At 35.9% G+C, this 19,720-nt stretch overlaps 1 protein-coding gene across 3 annotated transcripts in view; it reads left to right on the top strand.

The window, feature by feature from the left end:
- The window catches only part of olfcs2 (olfactory receptor C family, s2), a 33,908-nt gene extending 18,462 nt beyond the window's left edge, over positions 1-15,446 (top strand). Inside the window, exons 1-6 of one of the 3 annotated variants that reach the window (NM_001100955.1) lie at positions 11,360-11,640; positions 11,937-12,228; positions 12,781-13,599; positions 13,696-13,926; positions 14,292-14,415; positions 14,548-15,446. In NM_001100955.1, coding sequence (NP_001094425.1) covers positions 11,435-11,640; positions 11,937-12,228; positions 12,781-13,599; positions 13,696-13,926; positions 14,292-14,415; positions 14,548-15,446 — 2,571 coding nt within the window. In that variant the 5' untranslated portion in view covers positions 11,360-11,434. Of the gene's footprint in view, positions 1-11,359; positions 11,641-11,936; positions 12,229-12,780; positions 13,600-13,695; positions 13,927-14,291; positions 14,416-14,547 lie in introns of those variants that run through there. The other 2 variants (XM_073929495.1, XM_073929493.1) reach the window with 2 other exon arrangements.
- The last annotated feature ends 4,274 nt before the right edge of the window (positions 15,447-19,720 follow it).

Genomic DNA, 19,720 nt, shown 5'->3' with positions numbered 1-19,720 from the left:
CAAAAAAACGGAACTGAAACTAAATTATTAAAAATAAACCTGCCAGACTTAATTTATGTCCTATTTTCATTATTTATTTATTTTCATTATTCGTTTATTATTATGTACTATAATTGAAACATAAAATGAGATAGTAAAATATAATCAACAACGAAAATGTAAATAAAAATGTAAATTAAAAACATAAATGAAAATATCTTGTCTTAGTCCTATCAAAATAGCAAACTACATCTCTCTATATTTAGACTAAAAGACTGCTTTATTTATTTATTTATTTATTTATTTAAGACTACTTATTTGTACTGAATGTTTATGCTTTCACTTTAGTTGTCTTTCATTTCTTCAAATATATTTTCCAAAACGAATCCTCTTTGCACTTAAAAAGTTTACAATAAACCAGGTAAACAAATTTTAAATGTAAGTTGAGGTGATCGCAAGTTCACAACTGTGAGGTGATGTGCTCTACCGGCAGGATAATCTATATTATTTTGCTGTTTTTCATATGCGCACGTTTAAGATTTGAGATTATAACATTGCCATGATAGTCAAAGAAATCAAAACATTATTTTCACCCCAACGCAATTAAATCGGGCACTGAAGGCTAATAACTTAATTCTTATATTTGCTTTTTGACTTCTCACCATGTATCTTTTCTGCAGCATAGTAGTGTAAGAGCATGTCTATTACCAGAAAAACTAAATTAAAATTATATTTTAATTGAACACATCACATCACATACAGTAAGCTACGCCTACAGAACAGTCTGTTTAGCATTGTGAAAAGGCAAAGCTGAATATCTGTGGTTAAAGTGCCACCCAGCGGTCAAATGCTGCTGGCGCATCAAGTACCGCCGTCGCCGCGGTATGAATGGCGGCACAAGGAACACATTGAAGTAGTAACATCTGTATACAATCTATTTCACTTTTTATTGTATTTGCATATTGATGAAAGTTATTATAGTTATTTAATGAAGATCAGCAAATGAATCTCTCATAGTGTTTTGTTTGATAACAGAGGTGTCACTGTAAGAATGCACAGATCTATAAGCATCAGCATGCATACAGATACACTGAATTCAGAGGTTGTGACGATCGACACACAGCTTTAATGGAAGGAACTGAATGCAGATGTTTTTATATTCTTTTAACTGCTTTCAAGCAAAAATAAAGCAAAAGCATAGCTAATTATCTTGACTAGCTCTTGCAATTTTATCACATTTGAGATCGGCTCGGTATTGATGGTACTTTCACTTTTCACATAGAGATTAAACAAACACAAAATTAAATGTGACAGCGGCAAAAACGGGAGGGTTGACAGGTATGTTTCATGCTAATTGTTAATGGCCTTATCAATTATCGCTTGGATACAGCAAAATAATCATTATTTTCAGTCAATCTTTATAGTAACATTACCTGTCTTTGTTGCGTTTTTCTTCCTCTTTTTCTTTTTTGATCCCCTGCGCACCATACAGTTTGTGGCATTATACCAACTAGTTTTAACAATAGAGAAAGTTGCACTTTTTTTCTTCCCCATTTTAGGCGTCCTCCTGGATGTACAGAGCCCTTAGCATTTGCCTATACAGCCTATGCCACGGGCCGGCCCTGTGTGTAGTTATTAAGTGTTACCAAAATTTCATTTTTAAATTTTACCACATCATATAAAAACATATACTTGTTTTAGGCCATAGAACACTTTTTACCTGCATTTTTCCAATCTGTTTGCAGTGCAGGACTGATGAAAAAAAGAAAGGTCGTTTCTGATAGTTTCAATCACCCCCCACTAAAAAGGCTCTGTTTGTATGATTTGATCAATATCTTCATTTCCAAATCCTTCATAAATATTAATTCAAAACTCCTCAGTTGTTTATTGTTTTTAGATTTTTTTTTTCAAAATCTCTTGTTTTTATTTTATATTGGTTTATATATTTAATTTGTTTATTATATCCAATAATTTTAATTCTTTAAATAGTTTCAATATTCATTCATTTTCTTTTCAGCTTAGTCCCTCTATTAGTCAGGGCTCACCACAACAGAATAAACCACCAACTTATGCAGCATATGTTTTATGCAGCTGTCTGACTCTGTAATAGAACCCAGTTCTCTGGCGTGTGAGTGTTGTCACATTACCACTAAGCCACTGGTATTAACAACAAAAAACAATCGCCAATGGAAGACAAAAAAAAAACAGTTAACAAAAACAGGGAACTTCACATTTGTAAAAAAGAAAATCAACTCAGACAGGCAAGAAAACTTCTGAACAGAAAATATCCAAAAAACTCCTAGGAATAATTGATACAAGAGAACTTAGCTCAAATAACAAGATGGAAAAACTCACTGTAGGTGACAGGCATGGTCCAACAATAAACGAGCAAAGAACGGAGGAAAATGAGTTACACACAACTAAACAAGGCACATGTGAAACTGATCTCGGTGATTACAGGTAATCAAAAAAGGAAAAGTTGAAATGACGACATCTAGTGGTAAATAAAAATCATTACGTGAAAAATTTACCCAAAACGCTGACAGCTGCGGATGCCCTTACAGCCACAGCCCAACACTGGAAAACATCCACTCTCAAATGCACACAAATACACTATGGCCAATTTAGCTTATTAACATATACCACATGTTTTTGGACTGTGGGGGCCACACACTATAATTTATTAAGCATTGGTTAATAAGCAATTAATTTGTTAAGCATTGACTCTACATTAATAAACGTAAGCAGTTTATAACTGCAGCTCCAAATGCTGTATTCTTGACTTATAAGCACATTTAAAATGTGCTTAATGATTGTCTTTCATACTTTGGTACTAATTAATTATGACTAAATTAAGTATTGCATTATTTACAAATTATTTTTATTTAAGAGTAGTTGGGTTTTTAAAGATTATTTAGAATGCAAAAGTAAATGATTAATAAACTATTTAAATTAACATATTATATCTGATTATTCAGGCATACACTTATAGTTAATTTGTATGTTAATAAATGCTCAACTTCAGTTTCTAATCTAAAGTGAGGACTATTTATGCTTTATAAACCCCCCATAAATGATAAATAAAGGCTCAGTATTAAATAAACAACACATATTTGCAATCTTACCTAATAAGTAAAATTACGGTAAAGTATAAACATTGCTGAATAACAGGAGTGTCAAAATATAACATAAAATTGAATAAAACAATAATAATTTAAGATTATATTTATAATAATATTATAATAATATAATAATTTAACAATATATGAAGATACATTTCAATGTTACTTAGCAATTTATTTTTCATTTGATAGTTTTATTTGTGTATCTTCAAGTGAATATAAACAAATGAAGTCATTTATTTTCTATTTTTCCTGTATATAATATAACTGAGTCTATAATTGTCATTTAAAAAGGATTTATAAAGCACAAATAGTCCTCACATTAAATTAGGTCACAAAACTGGGTGCAGCATTTATTAACACTGATAAAATTAATTAAGTTAATTATTAATATATGCCTGAATAATAAGAGAGATAAGTGTTAATTTGAATAGTTTAATAATCATTTACTTATGCATTCTGAATAATCTTCAAAAACAAGCAACTACTCTTAAATTACTTGTTTGTAAATAATGTGATACTTAATTTATTAATGAAAAAAAAAACAATTAACCCCTTTGATCCTCTTAATGGGTCTAAAGTGACCTGTCTAGGTTTACTTTTTCTATATCTGTTTTATGGCTTGTGCATCAAAGGGGTAACAAAGTATGAAAAAACAATAATTAAGCACATTATATGTATAAGGTGACATGTACTTGATAAGTTTCTTATAGTCAGTTAAATGTCTGTTGAAGAAGCAGTATCAACAGATATTAACCAGACAGTCTACTAATACTTAAATGGACAATCAAAATAAAGTGTTAATGCTTTTGAAATCAGTATTAAGAAGTTATATCGGTCTGTAATATTGGCAATATTCTTTCAAAATAACTAATTATAGCCTCTTTGCAAAATGGAGGAATTTTCCCTTCTTTTATAGCACAACTAAAGGTGTCCCTTAATACAGGCGCTAGTTCCGAACTGAAAGTTCTCAGGAGTCTGCAGGAAATTAATCAATACCTGGTGCTTTCCCTGATTTTATTTTACTCATGGCATATTGTAATTTATCTGCAGGTATTTTTGTAGTTAGGCTTCTGTTTTGTACATCACCAATAGAGGGCTTATCTAATGTCTCAAAGAGCTCTTTTACTTTATTTCTGTCCATAGTAGAAGTCTGGTTATATAATTCTTCATAGTATCTCTTAAATATATTTTCAATATCTTTTATGTTATATATTTAATTTAGTTTGTTTTGGGATCACGTATTTTGGGAGTTTATTTATTAATTTTCTGATTTCTTATCTGCTTGCAATAAGTTTGGTTATATATATATATATATATATATATATATATATATATATATATATATATATATATATATATATATATATATATATATATATATATATATATATATATATATATATATATATATATATATATGCTGCTATTATTTATTTAACTGCTATTAAAATGTATTAACAATTAATCCTCTCTTCATACAAAGTTTTAGGCCTGTAGCAAGGCGGGGTTGGGTGTTTCGAAAAAACAGAATTGTATTATTATTATTATTTTACATTTTTTCTTATCATTCAAATGGGCAAATTCTGACTGAGAAAATATAAATGTGTTAGTTATTTGCCAGTAGGCAATTAAAAAAAAAAAAAAACATTGATGATAGATGATAATAAATTTGTATTTTAAAATAAGTATCTTCTCATATTTTTTCTATTCAAAATGTTAATTAAATGCACATTTGTTAATAAAAATAATATAATATGGTAAGCAATTTGACAAAATTGGTTGGAAATATTTTTTGGTAGGCGAGGCAGTGGCGCAGTAGGTAGTGCTGTCACCTCACAGCAAGAAGGTCCCTGGTTCGAACCTCGGGTCAGTTGGCGTTTCTGTGTGGAGTTTGCATGTTCTCCCTGCCTTCGTGTGGGTTTCCTCCGGGTGCTCCGGTTTCCCCCACAGTCCAAAGACATGCGGTACAGGTGAATTGGGTAGACTAAATTGTCTGTAGTGTATGAATGTGTGTGGATGTTTTCCAGAGATGGGTTGCGGCTGGAAGGGCATCCGCTGTGTAGAAACTTGCTGGATAATTTGGCGGTTCATTCCGCTGTGGCGACCCGGATTAATATAGGGATTAAGCCGACAAGAAAATGAATGAATTAATATTTTTGGTACATCATAAAGTGTGGTTATGATCACCATTCGACAAGATAATCCAGCAAAATCTAGTTCTTAAAAACGTCACTAAAATGCAATATTTTTTACTTCATAATTAAATAGAAAATAAGGCAAATAACTGCAAAAAAACCCCCACCCCTTTCAATAAGCTGGCTACAGGTCTAATAGTGTAATATTAAAGAATGTTTAATAACTGATAAAGAGAGCTTAATAAAGACTTCAGTTTATTTTAGCCATAGTGCAGATAAAACATGATATATCAGTATTATGCCTATAAAAAGGCTGTATTTTTTCTGATAAATTGTTTCAACTGAAATTTCACATGCTACTCTGAGAGATTAGGAGAGCTGGCACGGATCATATACTTTAGCTGTTTATTCTGCAGTTAGTTTTCAGGGCATATTATTCAAAGACTAGTCTATATCAGTCTGCTATAATAATAGACTTTGCATTAAAGTGGGAAAAACGCAAGCATTATTATTATCATGATGGGCTCATTCAGTAGTGAACTTGCGTTTTTGTGACACATTTTAGTTGAAAAAAAGCACCTTATGTCCACTGTTTTTTTTTTGCTGTCGCACATCCTCACTCCTCACCCAACACACCTTATTCTAGCATGGGGAAAAACAATCCTCTGCACTTGGCGTTGCTTGCATCTGAAGGCAGCCACAGCCTCTCACATGATAGAAGGGAAAGGCACAGCCAATCAAAATGTCCATATGCGTTTTGGGGGCAGGAGGACTCAAGGAGAGAATGTAATTTAAACCCTTTCTCCCGCTGCATACGTTAATGTTGACAGCGTGAATAAAATTATTGGTGGGGACATTTCTATGGTTGGTAGATATTGGTGGGGACGTGTCCCTTCCATCCACCCTAAATCTACGCCCCTGGCCCTTGGTCCTGCTGCATAATAACTTTGCTTCACAAATATTCTAGCTGAAATAAACTATTTTTTTTTTCCTTAATTCCCCCATTTGTTCCATCACCTCTTTATTGGCACTAAGTATATATTTACATTCCATTTGCTCTAAATCTGAAGTAAGTTTGCCATAATAAGCCTCTTTTTCTTTTTAAGAGTGCTTGTTATAGCTATTAATTTTCCTCAAATTATTGCCTCAAGTGCCTTGGTTTAGCCTCCACTGCCTCTTTTCCACCTTTAAGGAGATGTTCACATAGATAGCACCCTGATCTGCTGATACATCAGCTACACTAATTCGACAATGCTGTAACCTATACCTTTCTTCTTGTAGAAGAAAATAATCTGTTCTTGGATTTACTGTGTGTAGCCAAATAGTGACTATAATTCTTCTATAATGGGCACATTTCTCTCCAGATATCAATTAGACTCATTTATGTGCTCAAATGTCATACATGATCTTTGTTATATGTTTCTTACTTTTTTAATGCTTGTAGTATCCAGGTTATGAGCGTTTTATTAAGATCTCCACATATACAAATTCCCCCCATTTCTTTAGCTACAATATCAAATAATATAGGGGCATACTTTTTATTGCTTTTTGGTGGAGCATATAAATTTTCAGCAGTTATGATGGTATTGTTGATTGATCATTTTACAATTATTATAACACATCTTCCTTCTTTATCTTTAATTTCTTTTTTCAACTCAAAATTGACTACTCGTGAGATTAGAATAAAAATGTCCCTCTTAAAACTTTTAGGACAGGAACTGTAAAATATATTTTTATAGCCATTTTTTTTTTTTTTTTTTTTACTTCTGACAGATGTGTTTCTTGTAAGAAGTAGATGTGTTTATTTTCCTTTTTCATTCTCATTATTATTTGAACCTTTATAATTCTGGACCAGGCTGTATCCTAAGCAGCTGCTGTGGTGGTCATTGAGGAGTGGAGAGCATGAGACTTATCCCTGTAAGACTCTAGTGATCGACGAGTCCTCACATTGATCCTGGTTTTGCCCAACTGAGCCTGGTTTCTCTCAAGATTTTTTAATCCTTCACTTTTGCCAATTGGTGAAGTTTTTTCCTCGCTGCTGTCTCCTCTGGCTTGCATGGTTCAGAAATTGTGAAGCTGTGCATCAATGGATTTTCTTTTCAGTGTTTGAACTCTCAGCAGTGAATAATAAACCACACTGAACTGATCTGAAGTAAACTGAACTTCAACATTGAAAACTGAACAGACACTGTTTCAATTTACTATAACCTTCTATGTAAAGCTGCTTTTACACAATCTACATAGCAAAAGCGCTATAGAAATAAAGATAAATTGAATCTCTGATAAAATAACAGTTAAATTGTTTGTGTTTAAACACACCAATTTGCAAATACAGTAGTCACATCTGTAATGATTTCAGGATAATCAGATTGAATCAAAACTTAACACTTTATTTTGAGGTTAAAGTTTATCATGCCAATTACAGAATCAAAGAATAAATCAATTACATCAATTACTCAACGATAAATCAAAGACATAGATGGATAGTCAAATCAAAATTATACATAGCGTTGTAAGTTTCCATTATATTGGCCCAACAGCGGATTCCAATGAATGGTGAAAGGTTAAATGCATGTAAGCGTTATCTAGCACTTGTGAAAATAATTATCTTATTTATTAGAATTAGCTTTTTTTCTAGCTCAGAATGCAATCTGTCCACAATTTTAAGTGATCATAAAATTTAGACCGTTTCTAATTAGTAACAGATCACATTCATCCAAAAATTAATACATTTGGATATTTGATTATTTCAGATACACTATACTTACAGTTATTTGTTCATTGCAGACCAGTTGTCATACTGAGTCCATTCTTTGCCAAAAGAGATATCTTATATACAAAATTCCAATGACACTTTTGCAGCTTTCCCTCCAGTATTTAACTCAGAACAAACAACCATAATTTCAGGACAATAAAAGCTTCACTAAGACCTCCTTCAGACAGCCCTTAACAGAGTGCCTCTGACCCCATACTCCCAGAGCACCTCTCACAGGATGCCACAAGGGTGGTCTCCAGGTCCACAAAACACATGTGGACTGATTGGGCATAATCCCCATAAACCTTCGAGCACTCAAGAGTTACCGTGGCCTGGACGAAAACCACATTGTTCCACCTGGATCCTAGATTCAACTATCAGCCGGATCCTCCTCTCCAGTACTCTGGCATAGACTTACCCAGGGAGGCTGAGGAATGCGATCCCCCTATAGTTGGAACACACCCTTCGGACCCCCGTCTTAAAAATAGGAACCCAGTTGCCCAGTCCATAGGTACTGCCCCTGACCTCTATGCAATATTGTAGAGATGTGCCAGCCAAGACAACCCCACAATATCCTGAGATGCACAGGGTGTATCTCACACGCCACTGTGATTACCACAGATGTCCAATAACAGAACAACACTCGGATTCAGATCAGGGAGACCATTTCTCCTAATCATGCCTCTGGTATAACTGTCATTACCCTCATGGGTGTTGAAGTCTCTGCACTGGTGTTTTGCCCAGTCCTTCTCAAAAAGTTAAGTTCCAGAGTAGGGATGTCTCGATACGATATTGATGTCGAAAAAAGGTTTGAAATCAATCCAAAAAACTATATCGGACTGCGTTAAAAATCTCTGATACAAGCTGTCTGATGCGCTCTAAACCTGTTACAGCTATTCTATCCAGCAGCGTCCACAGCCAGCGTGCAAAGCCCATATACTTCACAACACTGCTTTCTAGCAAAGTCCCTTTAAGATTTAACATGCTCTTCACACTAATTTATGGTGTATTACGATATAAATCTATTGTGACGGTAGCACACGCTGACGCTATCAACAAATGCAAAAAATATAAATCCTTACATTTTTTTGTATACACTGCTAAGCAACGCAAGGCACTAAATGGCGACATAGCTTACATTGTGCGAGCCTCACTTAAAACGTTCACAATTCGGTCATGGCATATCATGGTTCATCCAGTGTGATACCCAAATCCACAACAGCGCTTCCCACACATAAGACTTTACCTCAGTGGCCCTGTTCTGTGTGCGTGAGAAACTCCACAGACTCAGATGCTCTGCTGCTGCAGACCCACAGAGAGGTGCTGGACATCTGTTCTGACTTTGGTAATAGATTTGTGAGAAGCGCGAGGACACGCAGAAAAGAAAAGCCTTTTACTGAATAGACTGATCCAGCTCATTTTTTAGGGTGACAATGCATTCTCTTTTTCCCAGACATGTCCTCTATTTGGGACTTAGAAAATGCATTCAGCCATGATATCTAAATCGCCTAACATGTCCCGGATTCTGCTTTTGTTTTCTATAGCTGTCATGTAAAAGGTTTTAAGTGCTGAACATTTTTGTTGCTTTAATTGTCTGTTAAATAAGAAATCATTCTGAGGGCCATTATTACAGTTTAAAAGAAAGTATGTTATTACTCTCGGGCAGAAGGAAAATTTAATTAGATATTCCTATATTTAACTCTTCTTTAAAAAGCCCAGAAAGATAAAGTGCTCTGATAAACAGTTTCAGCTTTGCACATAAGTTTGCAGTTCTGTCTTTCTTTACATTGTCATACTTTTCCCATTTGGAATCTGTGCAATATATTATGCAAATAAAGTAAATTTTGATAAATAAAATTATTCTTAAAAGTCACATTTTTTAATGTGCTGTGGAGAAAGGGTGTGTTTCCATCCAGCCACTGCTAGTATATTTATGTTAAAGATAATATGTGCAATATATAATATAAAATAATAATGTTTTGTTTGGGAGCATTGACGCAGCCATAATCTTCTTATGATACAAACACAGATTAAATAGATTATGTGATTATGTAAATGTTTGAACTAACCATACTGCGCATATTTATTTACTTAAAAATAACTTATAACAATAAATCCCTATTTCTGCTGCCCAGTGTGACATATTTTTCAGCTCGAAACTGGATCAAAAATTCTTTTTGTTTGTTCCTGCTTGCAGCTGTTTATACCATTTGCTGATGGTAAAAAATAAATAACTGAAGGGACCTTTACTTAGTATTTTGCACTTTAAAAAATAAATTTCTGTTTATGTAATTAAGATATTTTTCAGGGACTTAATATTTATTATTTAATTCTTTTTTATGTATTCTTATGTAAAAGGTTCATATTTATGCAACCGATAAAGTTAATAAATTGGTCGGTTTTTCCATACTTACTGTTGCTGACTTTTGTTCTCAGTTTGATCTAGCCGTTCATACATTTCACTCAACGAAATTGGTAAAAGTAAAGTATTCATGATTTGTGCTAATTATTGTATCAATATCGGTTTGTACTGAAGGTTGCAATTTGGGTATCGTATCGGAAGTTAAAACGTTGTATCGATACATCCCTATTCCAATGCCCAAGCTGTGTGTGAAGTTGAGCCCAACTATCTCTAGTCACAAGCTTGGGCTCCTTCCCTCCCAGTGAAGTGACATTCCATGTCCCAAGAGCCAATTTCTGTGCTCAGCAATCTTGTTGTCGTGGTCCTAACCTTCGACCACCACTTGTTCCACAAGGCACTGGCCCCTTACGGCTTACACCCCCTTGCAGGTGGTGGGCTGATTCTGTGTATAGTGTCAGTGACCTGAGCTCTGGTTGAATATATATTGGGTAAATGAAACAGTTGAACAACTTGCTTCCTTGCAGATCTGCTAGTCAGACTAAAAAGAGTATTGTTCTATTGCATGGCATCTGTTTTTGTAAAGTTCTTGAGAAAGAGAAAGACTAGAGTGTCCGTTCGTTTTAAATTTTTAAACTACATGATGAATCTATCCTGGGCCTTTTCTTACATGTCCTCTTCTTTATACTCAAAAGTTTTTATTGTTTTATTGCAGGACACATTTGGTAAATAATACAAACAATTGGCTGTCTAATCTGTTTCACACTGTACAGTATATTGTACATTGTGTGGCTAGAAGTGACTAGAATTAGCACACTACATGTTGGGCCTGCCCTGACTTGTAATTTCTCAAGTGACATTTTTGTTTTGTTGTGATTCCTGCTGATGTTGTTTTTTCTGGGCTTCTCCAGTCACCATATTGACTAGTTTGCTGTTTTGTGTTTTTTTTTTTTTTGCCACAGGCAAATTAAGATGTACAAAAGGAGAGTTATCGTCCAATTTTTTTTTCTTTGCAGGACAAGTCTAAGCCTTCACATTTGTATTCAGTTTCTCTAAATCTATCTTAGTGTAAAGATTGATTATGCAGTTGTGGATTGTGGGATTAATTGGTGAAATAATCAGGCTTTGTAGTACAGAGCAGTCTTGTGGTCTGCAAGGCAGAGTTATTTCAGAGAGTCTATATAAAGAAGGAGATGTGATAATTGGTGGTCTGTTTCCAGTTTATAATGAGGCACCAGTACCTAACCATGCTTTTACTCAAATACAGAATAGATCTCGCTGTCAGGGGTGAGTGTATTGTGAATTAGTCTATAACGGCCAGTTGTACAGCAACTTTTCATATATTCAAAGTTCCAAAATGGGTTTTACTTGCTTCAGTTCAATATAAAAGGAAAGACAACGACAGTTTACTGATTAAACAGCTTGATTTAGATTTTTAGTAAACTAATTTTCTGCATATTTTTTAGGTTATCTTACAAACTTTTATTGTAACTTTTACTATATTTAGATGATAAAATTAGAACAAACATTACTGTTTCATGTTATTTTTTCTTGCTTAACTTATATTTTATGCTCTATTTCAGTGTTGACCTTCGTTCATACCGCTGGCTTAAAACCATGCTTTTCACAGTGGAGGAGATTAATCGAGACCCCTTTCTGCTTCCGAACATTATTTTGGGGTACCTGGTAGCTGACACATGCTTAGCTGAGAGCACAACATTGAGTGCTGCTTTAGCAATAATGACAGGGCAGGAGGAGACAGTGTCAGACACAGAGTGCATTGTGGCACCTAGGGTACCTGTGATTGTCGGTGATGCTCGTTCCTCAGCCTCAATAGGGGTGGCTGACACACTGGGAGTATTTGATATCCCCATGGTATTATGAATTAATACATTTTTCCCACATTATATATATATATATATATATATATATATATATATATATATATATATTTTTTTTTTTTTTTTTTTTTTGTTGTAAACTTATATTTACTATATGCATGTTTTGTTTTAAAGGTGATGAATACAAAAATATTATACAGATTCTAACATAGTATTTTCATCATGTTGTACCTTCATAAACTTATTTAAACTAAATTTATTATACATCACTGACTGCCTGTAAGATATTAAATTACTTTTATAAAAGTCTCCTGGTAATCTAGAGATCGTAGAGTTATATTGAGACTATTTTATGCACTCCTTAAGTTCAGCAGACTACACTGAAAAATCTTTTAGTTCAAATTTATTATTATATACTGAATATGTTCAGCTGTATGAATACCAGCAAAAATTGTAATGTTGTTGCAAAGTTTGATGGAATTTCTTGATGTGAAACAAAATGTTTCAATCTTAGTTTATATTTATTAGATTTAAAGTATTTGCACTCACCTTTTTCCTCTCAATTGTTTATATTTTGTCTGTCCAGGTGAGTTATTTTGCATCCTGTGCTTGTCTCGGTGACAATCACAGATTTCATACTTTCCTACGCACTGTTCCCAGTGATGCCTTCCAGGCCAAGGCCATGGCCCGTCTGCTTCACCTGCTAGACTGGACATGGGTGGGGGTGGTCGCAGGGGATGATGAATATGGTAAAAGTGGTGTGCAGCTGCTTTTGAAAGAACTGGAACATGTAGGGGTTTGTGTGGACTACCTTGAATTCATTCCAAAATCCCACTCACAGAGAAGAATCAGACGAACTGTAGAGACAATACAGAGTTCCACAGCTCATGTTGTGGTGACATTCGCCATTGCCCCTGATATAGAAGTTTTATTCAAGGAAGTGGTGGTGCAGAATGTGACCAATAGGCAGTGGATAGCCACAGAGGCCTGGAGCACCTCTGTTCAGTTCCTTGACCCAGCAAGCATTCCTCTCTTAGCTGGTACACTTGGATTTGCCCTGCACAGAGCTGATATTGAGGGTCTTGGTGCTTATCTTTCACAGCTGAACCCTGCAAAACAGTCAAATGAACCATTTGTAAAAGATGTATGGGAAGAAATTTTTGGGTGCTCGTTAGCACAGGATTGGCAGCCTTCTTTCAAAAGGCCAAAGTGCACAGGGTCAGAGAATGTGGAAATTCATGGCGGCATCTACACAGATGTTTCACAGTTAAGAGTCACTTACAATGTGTATAAGGCTGTGTATGCCATTGCTTATGCTATTCACAACATGATTGCTTGCCAGCCTGGAAGAGGCCCATTTGAAAATGGACAATGTCCTGATGTGAACCAAATAAAGCCTAGACAGGTATAGTGTGTCAGTTTTTATTTCGTGATTGTTATCTTTGAAAATCTATTTTATAATTATTCTATATGATAATACACAATACATTTCCTTTCATAGCTTCTCCACTACCTAAATGCAGTAAACTTTACAACACCAGTGGGTGAGCTGGTTTATTTTGAAGATAATGGTGAGCCATCTGCCTCTTATGACATTATGAACTGGCATGTGGATGAAAGTGGAGCAGTGAATTTTGTCCAGGTGGGACAGTTCGATGCAGCCAACGGACCAGGCCAGGAGCTGAACATAAACATTAAGAAAGTGGTTTGGGGAGGGGGCTGGTCTGACCAAGTAAGATCCTAGTAATCTGGCTGTAATTTTTAATTTTAAATCTATTTTCTAACTTTTCTAATGTGAATGGACATATTTGTGAATATTTGCTTGTGCGTTAAATGAACAGTAAAATTAAGTGAGCACTCGAATGTGTACAATAGCTAACCTTTCTTACCCTTGATAAGATGGGAGAGGTGTGCCATGGGTGTGAAAGTGATTTTGTATACAAGAATAGTTTTTTTTTCGTAAAGAAATAACACGAAGAAACCATTTTATTTGATTATTTTTTAAGTTAATTTTTTTTAAGAGTTTTTAGTGCTGACAGATATTTTGTCATTAGAAGATTGCTGTCAGTCTTAGGAGGTTTTTCATATTCCATTCAGGTTCCTGTGTCTGTGTGCAGTGTAAGCTGCCTTCCAGGCACAAGAAAGTCTGTACAAAAAGGAAAAGCCATCTGCTGTTTTGACTGCCTCCCTTGTGCAGCAGGGGAAATCAGTAACTTGACAGGTATTTCATATATTTAATGCAATTAATGCACTGATTTGTAATTATTTGGTTGAGCTGTTAGATATTACACAATCTCTGTTTACAAAATAAAAGATTTAACTAACCCTGATTATATGTCACAACATTCTTTAGACTCTACAAAGTGTATAAGATGTCCAGAGAAGTTCTGGTCAAATGTTGAAAGAACAAAGTGTGTCCCAAAGATTGTGGAATTTCTGTCCTTACAAGATACCATGGGGATTGTACTGACAGTCTTATCTGTCACTGGGGCTACACTGACTACAACTGTTCTGGCAACGTTTTTCCATCATCGTGACACACCTCTTGTGCGAGCCAACAACTCAGAGCTGAGCTTCATGTTGTTGGTGTCGCTCACTCTCTGTTTCCTTTGTGCTCTAGTTTTTATTGGTCGGCCTGCAACATGGAATTGCATGTTACGTCACACTTTGTTTGGAGTGAGTTTTGTTATCTGCATTGCCTGCATCCTCAGTAAGACTGTGGTGGTGCTGGTAGCTTTTCAAGCCACTCTGCCTGGATCTAACTTGATGCAGTACTTTGGACCAATCCAGCAAAGGGCAGGCATACTCGTTTGCACAATGGTTCAGGTTGTCATATGTTTGCTGTGGCTGCTGCTGGCTCCCCCTCTGCCCACAGAGAGAGCAGGAGGAGAGTTTGGTGCTCGGGTGATCCTGCAGTGCACAGTGGGATCCGTTGTAGGGTTTGCATTAGTGTTGGGATACATTGGTTTGTTGGCAGTGGTCTGCTTTCTACTTGCTTTTTTTGCTAGAAAGCTTCCAGACAGTTTTAATGAAGCTAAATTTATTACATTCAGCATGCTGATTTTCTGTACTGTGTGGATTGTGTTTGTGCCAGCATATGTCAGTTCACCAGGAAAGTACACAGTGGCTGTGGAAATTTTTGCCATTTTAGCTTCCAGCTATGGTCTGCTCCTCTGTATATTCACCCCAAAATGTTACATTATTCTGCTTAAACCTGAGAAAAATACAAAAAAGAACATGATGGCCAAATAAAATGAAAAGACAAAAGAGTAGAACATTTTATTATTCATTGATTTGTATGAACCTCCTATTTATTGTTTGAGGTATTATTATAAAGTTTTACAATTACAATTACATTTATTAATTGAATTCATCACACACACACACACACACACACACATACAGTTGAAGTCAGAATTTCTCAAATTATGTTAAGGAAATTTTCACAGTATGTCTAATAAATTTTTTTCTTCTGGAGAAAGTCTTCTTTGTTTTAATTCAGCTAGAATAAAACTGTTACATTTTTTGAAAGCATTTTTAAGGTCAAAATTATTAGCCCCATTAAGCTAATTTTTTTTGATAGTCTATAGAACAAACCATCATTGTGTAATAATTTGCCTAACTACCCTAACCTGCCTAGTTAACCTAGTTAAGCCTTTAAATGTTACTTTAATCTGTATAGAAGTGTTTTAAAATATCTATTAAAATATTAATTACTGTCATCCTGCAAAGATAAAATAAATTAGTTATTAGAAATGAGTTATTAAAACTATTAGATTTATAAATGTGTTGAAAAAAATCTTTTCTCCGATAAACAGAAATTGGGAAAAAATAGGTTAATAATTCAGGGGGGCTAAAAATTCTGACTTCAACTGTAAATGCTTATGCTGCTATTCTGAACCAATTATCGAAAACACAAAGCAGTTGATGGATGGTGTGTTTAAATCAACTATTTATCTGACTCCATTATAATTAATATGACTCAGAGTTGTTACTATCGATGAAGAGAAAGAATCTCAACGCCTTAAAGGTGGCAAAGTTGTTTATTAAGTTACATGTTTAAATATACAGAGAGTAGAATAAAACAAACCTGCTGTATAGAGGAACTGTTACATATACACTGCTGAGCAACAAAGACAGTGAAACTGCCTTTGTTAGCATATGTGGCTATGCACTGGTGTGTGGGAGACGCAAAGTAAAAGCCATTCTCCAAGATCAACACTTACTATTTCTTCTCATACCCTGAGCAAAGCATTGTCACACATGAACAAAAAATGACCCCCAAAACCAGCTAATAATGAATGCAAAGACCATGGGCCCTATCATACACCCGGCGCAGTGTGGCGCAAGACGCAATAGTCTTTTGGTAATTTCAGCTTGGCGCAAGAGTCGTTTTGAGGCGTTGCGCTACGCTGTTTAAATAGCAAATGCATTAGTGCTCATTTGTGCGCCCATAGGCGTTCTGGTCTAAAAAGGAAGGCGTTTTGAGGCGGACCGCTGGCGCATTGCTATTTTGAGAAACTATAATAGATTTTTCATCAGACCAAAACCAACCCGGTCTAAACTCCGGCGCAGAGTTGCGCCTTGCTTACGCACTGCTTAATACGCACAAGAGAGCAATAGGCAAATATCTTTACATATGAAAAAATGTAAATATATAGGATATAATAAGAATAGATATAGGATATAAATATAAAGGATTAAAATATTGCAAAACATATTATTTTCTAGCCTAAATAAATATAAAAAATCACTGCTTTTATGTCTTCTTCAGAAGGCTTTTTCAGTTCATTCATACAATTTGCTTTTGTATAATGTTATTATTATTAGCATTATTATTTATCATATCTATATTTATATTTGTTTTATTAAAAACAAGCTTAGATTTGCCCACCTGTCAGGTTTTAGACCATATGGGGCACAGAATGTGTTTTAGGATATAACTCGGGTTTTTGAGCACATTTTGTTATTATTATTAATTTATTTATTTGCTGGAAATTAGAACTGAATTTGAAACGAATATTTGCGCTTAACAAACAAAAGTATTTATTTAGAGACTAATTGATGTCTTTGCGTAAAGGTTTCCCTATCCAAGAGCGAATGTGAGAGTAGTTCCATTATCTCTCATTCTCATGCAGTAGATGCTCTGTTTAACAGTTTTCTGTTAAAAAACTGTTAACTGTTTGCTTGTGAAATGTTATTTTTTCCACTTAGACTTACTTTATGTCCTGTAAATTGCGAATGCGATCTTGCCGCGACGCAGCTGACTCTTAAAGGGAATAAGAGATGAGACTCTAATTGGTTTATTCTCAAAACACACCTATAACTCATTAAGAAAATAAACAACCCTTTTAGAACATGCGCCACGGCGCAAGGCAGATTTCCCGTCCTTAAATTAGCAAAAACGCGTCCTGACACGCCCTGAAAGCGTTTGCGCCCTGCTTTTTGCGCTCTGCACATGGACCGTCAAAATAGAGCCCCATGACTCAACAATTGTAATTAGCTTATATAATAATGCATCAATAACTCTGTTTATTTCATCACGACAATGCTAAAGTCATAAACTGTCAAATAACATCAAACATGGTAAAATATATGAAAGATCACTAGCAGATGAATTGTGTATGTTGAAAAGCCTGGTTACTGTAAGCAAATGGCAGAGATGTGTATTGGAGCAGTTATGAACTCCTTTGATTGGAATGTGCCAGTAGTCCTTCATTAGCATAGAATAAATAGTATATAATATTTTCTCAGCTTACAGTCCCCTCTCAGGTTTATTGGACCTCAGGAATTATAAGAGGTACACATGTGACCTCAAATTAAAGCTGAGCAGAGTAAAGATGTGTCTCTTTTGGTAGAGTACTGCAGACTGATGATGATCGTTGTCAAAGTTGCTCAGAAGATATGTACTGTAACGAGGAGACTGACACGGAGAGATCCATTATGCAGTATTTATTAATCACACTCTTACTCAAACACACAATATGCACAATTGGCGAGTTCCACTTTAGACGGGCGTTGTTGGCTTTAACAATGGCTGTAAGGGGAGCAGCTACTGCCCTGAAGTTCATGATGAACCGTCTGTAGAAGTTGGCGAATCCCAGGACACGTTGTAGCTGCCGGATGGTTTCAGGTTGAGGCCATTGTGTGACGGAGTCGACTTTCTGTTGGTCCATGGCGACTCCCTCGGGACTGATAATATAGCCCAGGAATGTGATGCAGGTCTGATGGAACTCACATTTAGAAATCTTGGCATATAACTGATTTTGGATAAGGCGTTTTAATACCGCTCTGACGTGCTGGATGTGTTCCGGTAAGGAGTTGGAGTAAATAAGGATGTCGTCAATGTACACAATGACCCACTGGTTGAGCATATCTCTAAATATCTTGTTGATGAAAGCCTGGAACACGGAAGGACTGCTAGCTAGGCCGAAGGGCATAACGAGGTACTCGTAGTGGCCATTAATGGTAGAGAACCCGGTTTTCCACTCATCTCCCTGTCGAATGCGGATGAGATTGTAAGCACTGCGGAGATCCAACTTCGTGAAGTATTGGGCTGAGCGAAGTTGTTCAAGGGCTGCTGGAACTAGTGGTAAAGGGTAACGATACTTGACTGTGATTTCGTTCAGTCCTCTGTAGTCGATGCAGGGGCGTAAACTGCCGTCCTTCTTCTTGACGAAGAAAAACCCGGCTGAAGCAGGTGATGTGGATGGTCTTATGAAGCCCTTTTCCAGCTCCTCAGAGATATACATGTTCATGGCTTCGGTTTCTGGCTGAGAGAGAGGGAAAATTTGACCATGAGGGGGCGTGGTGCCTGGCAATAGTTCAATGGCACAATCATACTCACGATGAGGCGGAAGCTTAGTGGCTTTTTGCTTGTTAAAAGCTTCGAGTAGATCATGATAAGCCTCGGGAATCTGACAGATTTCGGAGTCTTCAATACTGGTTATAGTGTTGATCTGGACAGGGGAAACAGAATGTAGACACTGGGTAAAGCATTTATCGCTCCATCTAATAATCTCACCAGTTCTCCAGGAAACTTGAGGGTCATGAAGTTGTAACCAAGGGAGTCCAAGGATAATGGTGTGTCGAGGAGAGTCAATCGCAAGGAGGGAAATTTTTTCTACATGGAGAGAGCCTGTTTGAAGAAATATTGGCATAGTTCGGAACTTTGTGTCCTTCCCCCAGGGGGCGCCCGTCTATAGCAGTGATGGCTAGAGAGGAATTACAGGAGGTTAGAGGAATGGAATGAGTTTAGCAAACGTGTAGTCAATAAAGTTGCCAGCGGCTCCTGAATCGACCATGGCCAAAGTCGAGATCTCAATTTCCTCATATTTTAGACAGACAGGCACGCTCATAATGTCATTAGTAGTCGTGAATACGGTGGTGGCACTCAAAGGAAGAGCCTTAGGTGGAAGTTTGTTGGGACACAGGATCTTCGTGTGACCTGAAAGTCCGCAATATAGGCATAGGTGGTTCCTCCGCCTCCCTTCACGTTATTCGGGGGTCAAACGGGTTCTGCCCAG

The sequence above is a fragment of the Danio rerio genome, chromosome 18, assembly GCF_049306965.1.
Source record: "Danio rerio strain Tuebingen ecotype United States chromosome 18, GRCz12tu, whole genome shotgun sequence".
NCBI classification, from domain to species: Eukaryota; Metazoa; Chordata; class Actinopteri; order Cypriniformes; family Danionidae; genus Danio; species Danio rerio.
The sequence above is the reverse complement of the archived record's forward strand: the minus strand, read 5'-3'. Positions and strand labels throughout refer to the sequence as shown.